This window comes from Cyrtonyx montezumae, unplaced genomic scaffold, assembly GCF_038088225.1.
Source record: "Cyrtonyx montezumae isolate F1298 unplaced genomic scaffold, pur_monq_1.0 scaffold_34, whole genome shotgun sequence".
Taxonomy (NCBI): domain Eukaryota; kingdom Metazoa; phylum Chordata; class Aves; order Galliformes; family Odontophoridae; genus Cyrtonyx; species Cyrtonyx montezumae.
Window position 1 is genome coordinate 1,824,013 of NW_027072039.1, and position 14,906 is coordinate 1,838,918.

Consider the following 14,906-nt stretch of genomic DNA (forward strand, 5'->3'; position numbering starts at 1 on the left):
GAAGGCTGGGTGCACCTCAAGAAGGAAGTTGTAAGGATGCAGGAGTGGGCTATCCCCTGTGCTGTAAGATGAGGTGGTGTAGCTAAATAGGGAACTGAAGAGTTTACCTCCTGTAGAAGAAGGGACAGGCAACTCAGGGAGAGTACAAGGAAGCTGCTACTAAATGCAGGGAGGTCAGAAAGGCTGAGCTTAAACTGGCAACTGGTAAAGGACAATGGAAAAATACATTTACAAATGTACAAACAGTAAGTGGCCAATGAGAGTCTCCATTCTTTCTTTACTGGATGTGGTGGGGAGTGTGCCCACTGAGGATAAGGGAAAGGTTAGCTTCTCAGTGGCTGCTTTACACCTGTGTCTTTAATAGTCAGATGAGTTATCATCTGGGTATTCTGCCCCCCAACCTGGAAGTCTGGAGTGGGGAGCAGAATAAAGCCTCCCACACTTCAGGTAGAAATGGTTAGAAGGTACTGTAGGTTTGCCAGCATGATTTCCATCTGCAAGAAGGGTCATAAGGAGAATCTAGGCAACTACAGGCCTGTCAGCCTGACCTCAGTGCAAAGGAGGGTTGAGGAACAGGTCATCTTGAGTGAGATTACGTGGCATATGTGGGACAACTGAGAGATCAAGTCCAGCCAGTGTGGCTTCATGAAAAGTAGGTCCTACTTAGTTGACCAGTCTCATCTCCTTCTCTGACCAGGTAGCCCACCCGGTGGATGAGGGAAAAGTTGTTGGTGTAGTCTGACTGGACTTCAGCAAAGTCTTTGATGTCAGCTTGCACAGTATTCTGGAGAAGCTGTCAGCCCATGGCTTGGACATGTACACTCTTTGCTGAGTAAAGAACTGGCTGGATGGCTGGCCCTAGAGAGTGGTGGTGAAAGGAGTTCAGTCCAGCTTGTACTGGTCATGAGTGGTGTTCCCCGGGGATTGGTATTGAGGCCCATCTTACTTAATATCTTTATTGATGATTTGTCTGAAGGAATTGAGTTGGACCCTTATAAATTTGCAGATGACACCAAGCTGGGGGGTAGTGTTGTTCTCCCTGAGTGTACAGAGGGATCTGGACAGGCTGGATAGCTGGGCTGAGACCCGAGAGGAAGTTCAACAAGATGAAGTGTTGGACCCTGCAACACAACCCCAGGCAATGCTACAGACTTAGGGAAGAGTGTCTGAAAGGCTGTGCAGAGGAAAAGGACCTGAAAGTGTTCACTGACACTCAGTTGAACATGTAGCCAAGAAGACCAATGGCATCCAAGCTTGATATCAGAAACAGCGCAGCCAGCAGGAGCAGGGAGGTGATCATTTTCCTGTAAGCTGCTCAAGTACTGTGTTCAGTTCTGGGCCCTTTGCTACAAGAAAGACATGGAGGTCCCAGAACATGTTCAGAGGAGGGCAGTGAAGCTGTGAGGTGTCTGGAGCACAAGTCTGATGTGGAGCAGCTGAGGGAAATGGGATTGTTCAGTCTGAAGAAGAGGCTTGGGGAAAATTTATTCCCCTCCACAACTGCCTGAAAGGAAGTTATGGTGAGGTGGGATAGGCCTCTTCTGGAAATAGTGATGGCCTCAAGTTGTGCTGAAAGAGGTTGGATATTAGGAAGAACTTATTCTCCAAAAGAGTGGTCAGGCACTGGAGAGGGCTGCCCAGGGAGGTGGTGGAGTCGCTGTCCCTGGAGGTATTTAAGGAAAGGATAGGTACAGCACTTAGGGATGGGATTTGGTGGGCAGTATTGGTGGTAGGTTGACATCTGGCCTAGTTGATCTTAGCAGCCTTTGTCAACCTTAATGATTCTATGCTCACAGTTGTGTGCAAGCACCTCATCTTTCTTTTTCCTGCTTTTTGTTACAGCTGTCTGTTCATAGTGTGAATGAGGCATAATGCTTCTTCTAGCCTGCTGATCTCTGTTTAATTAAGAAAGTAGAAATGATTTAGAAATTGAGCTTAAATTGACCTTACAACAGGTCTGTGGCAAAACACAGTCATCCAAGCAGAAAACCTACTCCAAGACATTGAAATGCTATTGACTTAGGCTAGCCTTACTCTGTCCTCACTTACAGTCATAGTTCAGGTGAAGCATGTACAGGCAGTGCCTTTAAGCAAGTAGTTGCATTAGGTCAGATAACAGAAGTCTCTTTTTCTTACTGAATGGCTCTGAGTAGCATTCTTCTCTTACTGTGCCTGTTCAATATTTAATGTTCTTCTAACAAAACAAAGCATTTCTGTAGATGAAAAGACTTCTGCTAGTGCTGTGTACCTTCACTTAAGTAATACAAGCAGGTAGGTATGAAAAGAGTTTTAGGTAAGTCACCAGTGATTTTATATTTTTTTCAGACTTAGAGATATTTCAGAAATGAAGGAAGGCTATGTCAGAACTCCAGCATGTGTGCTATCTAAAAGAAGTTTCTCTTTAACTTGTGTCTGGACACCTGAATGCACCAGTTAATAGGACAATTTTTTTTTTTTTAATAAAAGACTTGATGATAATCTTGAATGTTGTGCAACTCAAAAATACGTATTTTGTAATAAGGATGTGTACATCAATGAGAGCTGAGAGAGACAATCATCAGACTGGATCATGAACCTTCACTGTAATGGAATGATTCATTAAAGAAGTTTGAGTCCAATTAGTTTTAAAATATAGTTTTATTGAGAAAAAGTTTAAAAGAAGAACAGAATCCAATGAAAGAAATTGATAGTATCACGGTGACATCCCTGTTCTCATCTGTGGTCTGTTTGCTCCATGAGAAACAAACAGAGAAATACGAAGCCCCTGCTCACTGCTGTTCTCTCTGTAGCTGAGGAGCTACAGCTGAACAAAGGCACTTCTGCCTTTGGCAGGGGTGGAAATCGGAGATAAAAGTGTCGCGTGTATTTCAGCTGACTTTTATGGTGCTGTTTCTTGAACTTTTAGAACAAACTGTTGATACTGTCGTATGACTTTGGAATTCAACATAAAGCACCAATTTAGAAGAAAAACAGAATGAAGTTACTACTTCTCAGCTATTCACCAGAATATTACTGTTAGTCCCCTAGTAAATAAGCATGTTCATTTCATTTGCAATTAAACTAATTTGACACTTTGATTTCTCTGGAAATGTATTGTAGATAAACAAATACAATTTAATATCCAATCTTGTTTTTAAATTATATTGCCTGCCAGTTGTTAAATACTGATTTTTCTTTCGTCTCTGAAGACTTTTCTCTAAACAAAAAAGTAATTTAGAATCAAAGGCCATCTAGTCCAACTGCCCTGCAATTGGACTAGCCCTTCAACAAACAGGAGCACCTACAGATTAGTCAGGTGCTCAGAGCCCTGACCTTGAGTGTCTCCAGGGATGGGGGCATCTACCACCTCTCTGAGCAACCTCTTCCACTGCCTCACTACCCTCACTTTAAAAACAAACAAGAAAAAAAACACAAACTTTTTCTTTATATCCAGCCTAAATCTGCCCTCTTAGTTTGAAACCATTTCCCCCTGCCCTACCACAGCTGACCACACTAAGAAGTCTCTCTTCCTTCTGTCCCTTCCCTGTAGGTACTGAAAGGCCACTATCAGGTTTCTCTGGAGTCTTTGCCAGAATGAATAGCCCCAGCTCTCTCAGCCTGTCCTTGTAGGTGTTCCATCCCTCGGGTCAAGTTTTTGTCCCTCCTCTGGACACATTCCAACAGGTCTGTGTTTCTCCTCTGCTGAGGACTCCACATCTGGTCTCACCAGCACAGAGCAGAGGGGCAGAATCACCTCCCTCACCCTGCTGGCTGCACTTCATTTGATGCTGCCCAGGATATGGTTGGCTTTCTTGGCTGTGAGGGCACATTGCTGGCTTATGTCCAGCTTGCCATCCACCAGTACCTACAAGTTTTTTTTTGGCAGGGCTGTTCTCTATCCTTCCATTCCCCAGCTTGTACTGATAGTGGGGGTTGCCATGATCCAGAGGCAATACCTCACTCTTGGATTTGTTGAACATCATGAGGTTCTCCTGAGCCCACAGCTCAGCTTGGATAGGTCTCTTGATGACTTCCTGTCCCTTGGGAGTGTTCACTGCACCCCCAGCTTGATGTCATCAGCAGACTTGATGACTGAGTGTACTTGATGCCACTGTTGATGTCATTAAGTTCCTATTTTTTTTTCCTATGAAATCTCTCGACTTTCATTCATACTGTTGAATGCCTTTTTTCTTTTAGAGCTGATGCTTTTCGCCCAGGCACTGGATTCTTCTCAGCTCCACAACAAGCACAGCAGCTTTGGCATCATTTCATTTGTACTATTGTACTCAGACTAGTGAGTCTTCCCAGGACTGCAAGTAAGGTAATGTGCTTCTGCAAATGTTACTGCTTTTATAAAAAAGAGATCATATTAGTCTTCCTGCTATTCCTGGGAAACTGTCCTTGAGGACATAAGAACAGAACTGAGCTGGCAGCTCTTTAAGGACACCCTTCTATGAGTGCAAGAGCTTTCCCTCCCTCCCTTCCAGCAGAAGAAATTGAGCAGAGAAGGTGGGTAACCAGCATGGATGAGCAAGGACCAGCAGCTTAAACTGAGGAAAAAGAGAGAGATGTACGGGAAGTGGAAGCAGGGTTATATAGCCTAGGAAGAATACTGGGATGTTGTCCACATGTGTAGAGATAAGATCAGGAAAGCCAAGGCACAGGTGAAGCTGAACTTAGCGAGGAATGTGAAAAATAACAAGAAGGGGCTCTACAGGAACAAATCTGAGACCTCATGAAACTGAATGTATGTAAGTCCATGGGGTCAGATGATATGCATCCCAAGGTACTGAGAGAGATGGCTGATGTGGTTGCTGAGCTGCACTCTGTCATATCTGAAAAATCATGGCTGTTGGGTAAAATCCCTGGGGACTGGAGAAATGGAAGTAATACTCTCATTTTTAAGAAAGGGAGAAAGTAAGACCTGGGGAACTACAGGCCGGTGAGCCTCACCTCTGTGCCTGGGAAAATCATGGAGCAGATCCTCTTGGTTATCATGTTAAGGCACATATGAGATGAAGAGGTGAAATGAGACAGCCTGCATGGCTGCACCATGGACAGATCTTGCCTGATCAATCTGGTGGCCTTCTATGACAGAGTGACAGCATCAGTGGACCAGGAAAGGGCGGTGGATGTCACCTGCCTGGACTTCAGCAAAGCCTTTGACATGGTCCCTCACCACATCCTTCTCTCTAAATTGGAGAGAGATGGATTTGAAAGATGGACTGTTCAATGGATTAAGATCTGGTTGTCTGATTGCAGCCAAAGAGTTGTGATCAGCAGTTCTGGCTGGGTGGAGGCCACTCATGAATGGTGTCCCCCAAGGGCCAGTCTTGGGATCAGTGCTCTTCAACATCTTTATTGATGACATAGATGATGATATCAAGGGCTCCCTCATCAAGTTTGCAGGCAACGCCAAGCTGTGTGGCACAGTCAATAGACTTTGAGGAAAAGGAAGCCATCCAGAGGGACCTGGGCAGCCCTGGGCCTTTCTGAACCTAATGAGGTTCAACAAAGCCCAGTGCAAGGTGCTGCACTTAGGCCACAGTAATCCCAGGTATTTTGACAGACTGAGGAAGAAATCTTTGAGAGCAGCTCTACAGAGAAGGACTTGGGGGTCCTGGTGGAAGTTGGACATGAGTCAACAAGCCCAGAAGGCCAGTTATATTCTGGGCTGTATTTAAAAAGGGATGGCCAGCAGGGAGAGGGAGGTGATGGTCCAGAAGAAGGTCCAGAGGAGGGCCACTAAAATTATCAGGGCTGGAGCACCTCTCCTATGAGGAAAGGTTGAGGGAACTGGGCTTGTTTAGCTTGGAGAAGAGAAGGCTCTGCGGAGACCTCATTGTGGCCTTCCAGTTCTTGAAGGGAGTGTATAAACAGGAGGGGGAACAACTATTTACATGGGTTGATAGTGATAGGACAAGGGGGAATGGTTTTAAACTAAGACAGGGGAGATATAGGTTAGATATTAGGAGGAAGTTTTTCACTAAGAGGGCCATGACACACTGGAACAGGTTGCCCAAAGAGGTTATGGCAGCCCCATCACTGGAGGCATTGGAGGCAAGGCTGGATGTGGCTCTAGGCAGCCTGCTGTAGTGGTTGGCAGCCCCACCCATGGTGAGAGGGATTGAAACTAGATCATCTTCATGGTCCTTTCCAACCCTGGCCGTTCTATGATTCCATAACTATTTAAAGTTAATTCTCAGTTAAACTAAGTGTGCTTGTGCTTTTCTTCTTTATTAAGACCCAGGAATCTGCTTTTTCCTCACTAATTTGTAGGTGTTTAGCACTGTCATTTTACAAGAAAAAAACAGAACTGGCCCAGGTACTCACAGGAACTCAGTGAAAAGAAATGTTGCAGGGTTCACCTTGTTCTTGCTTTCAGTGATTAGAACCAGGACTGCTACAACTGCTGCAGAGATAAAGAGAAAGCAAAGTGACAGCCATGTTTTAAGCATCTGTAAATATTTTTTGTTTTTTAAAAACTAATGTATTTCTTGAAGTCTAGGAGATGGGAATATCTTTTTTTTTGTTTGTTCGTTTGTTTTCCCCTCCTTCACCTAATCTTTCTCCCCTTCTTTTTTCTTCTTTTTTTCTTTTTTTGGCCTCCTTGCCTTTGTTAAGCATCTGGTATTCCTTTCTACAGCTAGGACGGTGTAAGTGAAAGACAGGTGCCATGAGCCAGGGCGTGGAGGTGCCGACAGAAGGGAACTCACTGATCAGAGCTGTCTACCAGAGTCGACTGCGCCTCACACGGCTACTGTTGGAAGGTGGAGCCTACATCAATGAGAGTAACAACAGAGGTGAAACCCCTTTAATGATTGCCTGTAGGACAAAACATGTGGACTCACAGAGTGTCAGCAAGGCAAAGATGGTTAAATATCTCCTGGAAAACAAGGCGGATCCAAACATCCAGGACAAGACTGGGAAGACAGCCTTGATGCATGCTTGTCTAGAAAAAGCGGGGCCTGAAGTGGTTTCTCTTCTACTGAAAAGTGGAGCTGACCCAAGCCTACAAGATCATTCTGACTGCTCTGCACTGGTGTACGCAATAATGTCTGAAGATAGAGAAACTCTGAAAGTTCTTCTCCATGCCTGTAGAGCGAGAGGAAAGGAGGTAATCATAATCACAACAGACAAGTCTCCATCAGGTAGGCAGACAACAAAACAGTACTTAAATGTGCCTCCTGCAGACCTTGAGGAATGCTGCTCTCCAGCTGCCTGCACTTCCCCATCCGAAATAGAACTGAAATCATCATCCCCACTTTCAGGCTCAAATGGAACTAAAAGGACATTCTTCAGCTTTAAGGATCTGGATCATCCCAGAAGCACAGACCATTCTCAGCTAGTCTCACCAAGAAACTCCAGTTCATCAGACATAGGATCCAGGCTGGCACATGTGCAGCAGCTACAGTCTGAACCTTGGGTAAAGAGCTCTCTTTCATTGTTTCACCAGAGTAAGGTTTCCTCTTTACATGGAGAACTTCAGGACATAACTCCAGAAGAAGAGCACTCTTCTAAAACTAATGGCATTGCCTCATCAAAGAGGTTCATTACCAGACACCATAGTATTGACATAAAAGACCCTGCTAACTTACTGAAAAATGCTGATCAAAATGGATCAAGGAAATTATCTTATGATGAGAAAAACTCTCAGACTTGCTACAGTGAAGTGAAACATCTTCCCAGTGGAGTCCCTAGGGGTGAGGAGGAGGATTCTAGTTTGGGAGAAATCAGCTTCATTTCAAACCTAAGTAGTATTATCAAAAAAAGAAACTTAGGAGCAAATCATTACAGCTCTGATTCTCAGTTAACTACTACTCTACATCCTGCTGCTGCAGAAGACAGTAAGTCAGCGATAAGAAAGAAGAAGATTCTCTTTTCATCTCACTCTCTGTTTCCAAGTTCTAGAGATTTACTGGAGAAAACACCTTCTGTTCCCATGAGCAGAAGAAATGGGACTTTTCTAGAAAGACGGGGCTCAGGAGCCTTACTATTGGATAGCATTGCTCAGACAAGACCAGGTTATCTTCCACCACTCAAGGTGAATTCACAGCCTCCAATTCCAGCTATTAATTTCTTAAATAAGGTTTCTGGGGTGATTTCTTGTGGGCAAAAACACTTCATACCAGCAGCACCTGCTTCCCTTAGCGAGACCAAAAATACAAAAATGCTCCTAAGGAGGCAGTCGTTACAGACTGATCAGATCAGGCAATTGGTGAATTTTTGACAGGAGATGGAAGGATTATATAATGTTTACAATATGTACAGACTCACTGCTCTACCTAACTGTAATGATACAGTTCTGAAAAGATGGCAGGTCTGTGATGTAGGGCTCTCAGCCTCAGAATGTATTAAATAGCTTAGGTACTACATCAAAAGTCACACTTAACTGTCTAATTAATTAATGGAATGTTAATTAAATAATTAATTGAATGCTAATGTTGCTTTCTACAGACTGAGGAATATTTATTATATTCTCATATTTTCAGATTTAGCATTGGAGCCTTACCCACAACAGTATGAATCTATGAAGAATCTTAGGTGCTGCAGTTCACCTATCTATCTTGCAAGTTTTCCTAGAACACTACACTGTTTCTCCAGCCAGAAAAGTTGTACAAATGGAATTTGGGAACTCAGAACGTTTGCCTGTGATGCTGGACATCAGAGTTTTGTGATACCCAGAGACTCTAGGCATGAGCCTGTGATTAAAGGGTGGGCAGTGGTGGGTGCCCACAGGGCAACGTCCTCTGGCTTCAGTAGTTTTACTGTATGTAAACAGACAATACACAGACTGAAAATGAAAAACAAATGTTACACAGCTATATTGTATGCATAGCTTCACTTGGGAAATTTCGGATGAAGGCTGATGATCTGCTTAATGTGGCCACTGGGAATCAGCGTGGTATGCAGATCCCAGAGAGCTGCAGTTGGGCATTCAGGGTGTGACAGCAGTCTAGCACTGAGCCATGAGGCCAGAAGAGTGCCTGAGTGGTGCTGTTGCTGCTCATGTAAAATGACCAAACCCTGCTTGCAGCACCAGGAAGCCATGTCCATCAACTTGGACTTCTCAAGCTGTTTGCTGGGGTTTGCTGCTTAAAACAAGGGTGAGTGGGGGAGGTAGAGGCTCTTTTCAGAATGGGGCTCTGTTGCTTTCTGCAGCTTCAGGCTCTCAGACACCAATGGGTCTCCAGAACATACAGAATCTTGTTCTCCCCCTTACCTCTTGTCTCAAGTACAGGAGGTGGGAGATACAACACACCTTTCCTTGCCTGAGAGCAAGGATGAGCTCTGTCCTGCTCTCAGACATACAAAAACAAAAAAAAACAAAAAACAAAACAAAAAAACAAAACAAAACAAAACAAAAAAAAACAACATCCTACAATGGGGATATTCACCTGGGAGCTGAAGACCTCATCTTGCCTAATGAAGCAAAAGCATGAATTTGTTACAGGTCAGAAACATGCTTTGCCTCTGAGGTAATTCATATGTACTTTTAACCATTCCTATCAAAGATGTGTTTTTCCTTCCTGTTTGGTGTTTTGTGGGTGCAAACATTTATCTTGCATTTGTGTATATTCTCTAGGTGCTTGATTAATGGCATCACATTTAGTATTTAATAACTTGTCTTCTAAAGATTGAGAAGTATTTAATGATGTGCTCTCTTTTGCCATTATTTATAAAAAAAAAAAAAGAAAAAAAAAGAAAGAACTATATCGGTGTCTGTATAATCTGAATTTCTGTATACCAAAATGAGGTGCCCTTTCCTAAAAATGCTGTGGGTGTTATCTGCCTTCTTTTGGCTTCTATCAAAATTCATTCTGTTCTCCTGCCTAATGAGTAACTGTGATGTTGTTTAGTCTGGACCTACCTGTAAGACAATTTCATATATGGAAATATAAATCTTAAAATGATTCTGTGACACCAAATCTTTATAGAGATGTGCTTTCTGTCCAAATTCCCAAAGGTAACCGGAATGAACAAAGAGGCAAACCTGTCCCACTAGAGTCAAAATTAATTCTTCTGCAAAAAATTGAGGCCTTGAATATTGCAGTGCTCACAGCTCCGCTAACGTGGGATGTGTAAGCACCCTGGTCCATGGTGACCTGCGCAGGATTTGACTTGGATACAGCTGTCACACTTGTTCAGTTTCTTGTGCAAATACTCCTCAGTGGGTGCTCAGAAATAACCAGTTCCAGTCACTAACATGTTGCTGGGAATGGGAGTAGGGTATTTGTTTGATTGCTTGTTCATCTGATAGAGAAGGACTATTCATCCCTTGAAAATTTTTTATTTATGAATGAGTAAGAATGGGTTGGATTTAGTTCCATGAGTTTGCACAATTAAGCATTCAGAAATGAGGCAGCTCCAGAAGTGATGTGTGTCATGCTACTGACCACCAGCAGACATGGCAATGCTTGTGGAGAGCTTGTTTCCATTCAGTTCAGACTGGAGAACAGCACTGTATTTCAGGAGATGTTAGTGGACCAGCCTCTGCACGTATGTGGTAAAAACAAGAAGGATTACATGGGAAGCTTGTTGTAGCACAGAAATTATGTGCAATAGCATCAGGCAATCTTAAATTATTAACCATACATTTAAAAATTGGTCCATGCAAACAATGTGCATGCAACACACTATAGTTATGAAATCCTTTTATAGTATATATGGAAATTTAATTCTAGCCTGTTCATTTCACAGTGAATATAAATTAAAAAAGTTAAAAATATGTCTTTAAGAAATAAAGTATTACTTTTCTTTTTTAAGAAAATACCAACTAATGTTAAGATTTTATGCCTGATACCTTTGCTGAAGGTATAAAATCTCATTTCTGGGGTGTGGGTTTTATAATTAGTTATGTATGAACTTATGGACTGCTCCCTTAAATAGTACTTCAAAAGCATTCAGATGATGGAGGAAAATGCCCCATGCCTTGAGGAGAGAGGTCTTTCTGTCATGTTATCAATGTTTTATGCTGAATTTTGATGCAGAAGCAATGTGAAAAGTTAATATGAACGTTTATTGTTGCATCACTGTTAAAATGACCTTAAAAGGAAAAACAGTTCAGCTGTGTTCTCTTGCTGTTGTTATGATGCATAAATATATGTATTTTTTTCCCATTCAAACATGGAAATAGAGGCATCCATTTATTCACTGTTTAGGAGATACTCAGTCACTGTCAAAGGCACCACTGCTAAGTGTTCCTCAGGCTGTACTGTACTGGAAAACTGGAACAGTTAATTAATCAGAGCTGAATTTGTATGCAGAAATGTGTGAGAGAGACTCTATCAGTTGTTTATTTTGGTTCAATTCAAGTGAAGATAGACTTCTACCATTTTTAAAGCCTTAACCCCATCTGTTTTCCACTTTTCCTTAGGCAAAGACTGAAAAACAGATTTGATTTATAATGTTAGATTCCCACCTCCCCCCCCCCCCACCCATCTCAAATATATAAAAACAAGAGAAGACCTTTTGGGTGTTCTTCATGCATATGAATAAAGGAAACATCACAGGTGGAAACCTTTTCATTGGCTTTCCAGGACTGTGGCTTCCCACCCAGGCAGATTATCCAGCCTGTTTCACATCTGGTAATGAAAAATTAGGCAAGCCCATCCACTCAAACTTCTGAAATAATTAATGGCATCAGTCCTTAAATAGCCCTGCACTCAACTACGTAGAAGTAAAGTGATACTTCCATGAGTAAGCATTCCTGTCAGTGTAAATTACAGCTCTGAGAATGCATTACCTATGACATTACTGGTTCTGGATCTCCTCAAAAGACTTCTGCAGATCTCAGAATTCACAAAGGTGTTTTTTTTTTTTCCTTAATCTTTCATTTTCATCTCCAAAGTACTGTGCAATACTGCAAAGCATCTTCTAGGCAAATAGCCATTGTCTCACTAAAGCAGTGCTCCCCTCACATCCACTGAACTGCTGTATTTCGTACTTCGGTTCATTACATACAAGAACAGTCACTACAAAAAAACGCTGCACAGTGTTCAAGGCTGTATTTAATGTGCTGTGTTCAAGGTGCAGTTTTGAAAACATCCTTCCTTGTTCTTTTTGTTTTTGGCTTTGCATTAAGGAGGAGGTTGTTTGGAGGGATTGTTCCCACTTCCATCTTTTATCTATCTTTTTACAGTTATGGAGCAGAGTGCAGCATCTCCAGCAGCTACATGAGAAAACTAGTAAATTAAAAGTCAGCTAAAGGAGGTTTGTTTCTTTTGTCAACCCTCAATAACACCTTCCTATTCAGGCATATCACCTAATGCAACTAATAAGCTTTCAAACTGTTTGGTTTTTTTTCCCTGAAATCAGGTGTTTGTAATTAAATGTACTCCTTTGTGAGTAAACCGTGACACTGTAGCTCACTGTTGTGTGCGTGTAGCAGGAGCACGGGTTGCTGGCAGAAGAGTTAAATAGTCACAAGAATCATCCTGACTACATTGCAACTGTTCTCCTAAGAGGACGAGCTTTTGTCTGCTTTCAAATGAAAATCCAGAGTTGGAGGGAAGAATACTTGCCCTAAAATATTTCACAGTATTTCTCAGCAAAGTTTTTTTCCACAAAGTTTCAGGTTTTGCTGTTGCTGCAGTACCTTCGAAGAGATCAGTGCCAATATAGATGCATCTTCAGAAAACCTGGGTCTTCAGTGCAGAGTGAACTGGAACAAAATGCCAATTTTTATGACTAATATTTCTGATAAATAACTCGGCTATTAATACTTCTTAAGTCTTATGCTCCTTCAGAGAAACTGACCTTATTTAAAAATACACATCCTGCACTGCTCCTGTTGTTCACAGAAGGGCACCTGATGGGTGACTCCTTGTGCAATGTTGGTAACTGAGAGGGAGCACAGACGTCCTATGAATGTCCCTGTTTTTCTCATTTTACACTATAAAACCAGGAGTGTGCTCTTTTTTTACATCTAACAGGATGGATAACAGAACCTGGAGGCCCTGACTGGGGGCACTGGGAGAAGTATCTGAGTCACTTTGTACAAAGGCTTTACTTGAACATGTTCCTTGCAAGTGTTTGTCAGAAGGCAACTGAGAAAAAAGCACATTTCTAACAACCCACCAAACTACAGGAATTACAGAATACCCTACAACTAGTTTTGTGCCTGTGTTAGTCCTCTCCACTAGTCTTTACAGTGTAGAAGGTGCAAGGTGCCATTAAATCTTAAAGAACCCCCAAGCCTTAGTCTGAGAGGAATGCCTGGGGGCCTTATCCATCCCCAGCTCAGAGCAGGGCTTACTCCAGCCCTACTCACCTGCTCCTTGGAGTGCACAAGTATCATCAGTGAGTGCTGCAGACAGCATGCAATTCCCCTTAAACTGGGATTTGGGAAGCACAAGCGTTAACACTGAAATGCTTAAGAAAGTACCAGATGACTCTGAGCATCTGCATGAAGTCAAAACCACTGTTTCAAGTTTAACCTCTAGGATCTGTGGCTCTCCAGCACTGCAGTGTATTTCTAATATTAATGCAGAGGTTTTGTACCACATAGGAAAAAAAAACATTACTTTGTGTTCAACTGGGACTAGACAACGTTCAAAGAATACTGTGGTCTTAGAGCAAGCAGTGAGCATCTTATAAGACTGCATAAAGTCCAAGCTATTCCCAAAATTTTGAGCCCAAGTGCATGCTGATACAATGCAATTAATTTCTGGTTTGGGCTTTTTTTCCCCTGAGGGGACTGACACTACCACAAGTTGCAGCATCCTTTCTCAAGAAGCCACTCCTTGTGATGCCTCAGCAATGTCAAGAGTGACCATCAGGCAGCGAAGGCAGTGGCTGTGGCAGAAGGGAACATGGTCCTTGCTGCCCTACAGCAATTACAAAACCTGCAGTGTAGAATATTTTCTTCAGCCACAATGAAGGGGAAATAATGCAGTAACTACAGTGCCCTGCAGTAAAAACACAAGTCAGAAGTAAGAGCAGCTACAAGACGGTAACATCTCACTCTGCTGCAAAGACATGCTGAAACTCAACCACCAAAGCCCTGAAGGGAGGCAAAGAGGAAAAAAATGATACAACACCCTGGCTTGGATTTTATTTATGAGATTTTACATCTGCACATTGGTCCAAACAAGACCAGTATATAAAACTCCTGGTAAAACTGTCAGTGAATACAGCAAGCTAATACATAGTAACCTAGGCACCATAGAGACACACTGCATGAACCAACAGATTCTACAGCAACAAGAGACAAGAATAAGTCTACAAACATTGGAACACATCTATCAATAGTGCTCTTCAATTAGAATTTCAAGAACTACAAGAGTATAAGGTTAGAAAAAAAACAGAGGCTCTTTGAATAAATGTGATTTATGAAAAAATATTTCTTTAAACCTGATTCTTTGTGAGGGAACTCAGAGGGTTCTCATTCCTTACCGGCGCATAATCACTGCTGATAGGAAAGGTAACATGCACCAGGTGCTGGAATCAAATGATTCCATCCCTAAATAGCACAACATAAATCGTAAATGAAAGCTTTAAGGACCAAGGGGTCAGTAACAGTAAAGAGGCTTCACTGGAAATGGAAAGTGAAACCCAAAACCAAATCTGTAATAACCTCATCAGATGGGCTAATCACAGGCAGCTGATACGTAAAATGTAGAAGCTTCAGATCTAACTTGAAGGCAGGATTTTCTGCAGTCACAGCAGGCCAAAACTGAGTAATTCTTCATATGAATGCAGAAGATGGAGAGAACTGTTCCTAGAAAAACACATCTTGTGGAGCATTCAGTTTGACTCCAAACTTGACTTGACTTGACTTGAACCACTTTCTTGTTTTCAGCAACGTATTCGTATCTTAACTTCAGGATTTTTTTGAGTAGTTATGGAGGAATAAAAATCCCAACTTCCCTCTGTGACATCTACTGCCTAAGTTCTATCAAATTCACAGAAAAATTCACAGCGTG

The 14,906-nt window shown here is 42.3% G+C and overlaps 1 protein-coding gene across 1 annotated transcript; it reads left to right on the forward strand.

The window, feature by feature from the left end:
- The first annotated feature begins 6,655 nt into the window (after positions 1–6,655).
- On the forward strand, positions 6,656–8,300 carry ANKRD34B (ankyrin repeat domain 34B). The gene has a single exon (XM_065745210.1). It carries the CDS (start codon positions 6,656–6,658, stop codon positions 8,207–8,209), a length of 1,554 nt encoding a protein of 517 aa, XP_065601282.1. The 3' UTR covers positions 8,210–8,300.
- The last annotated feature ends 6,606 nt before the right edge of the window (positions 8,301–14,906 follow it).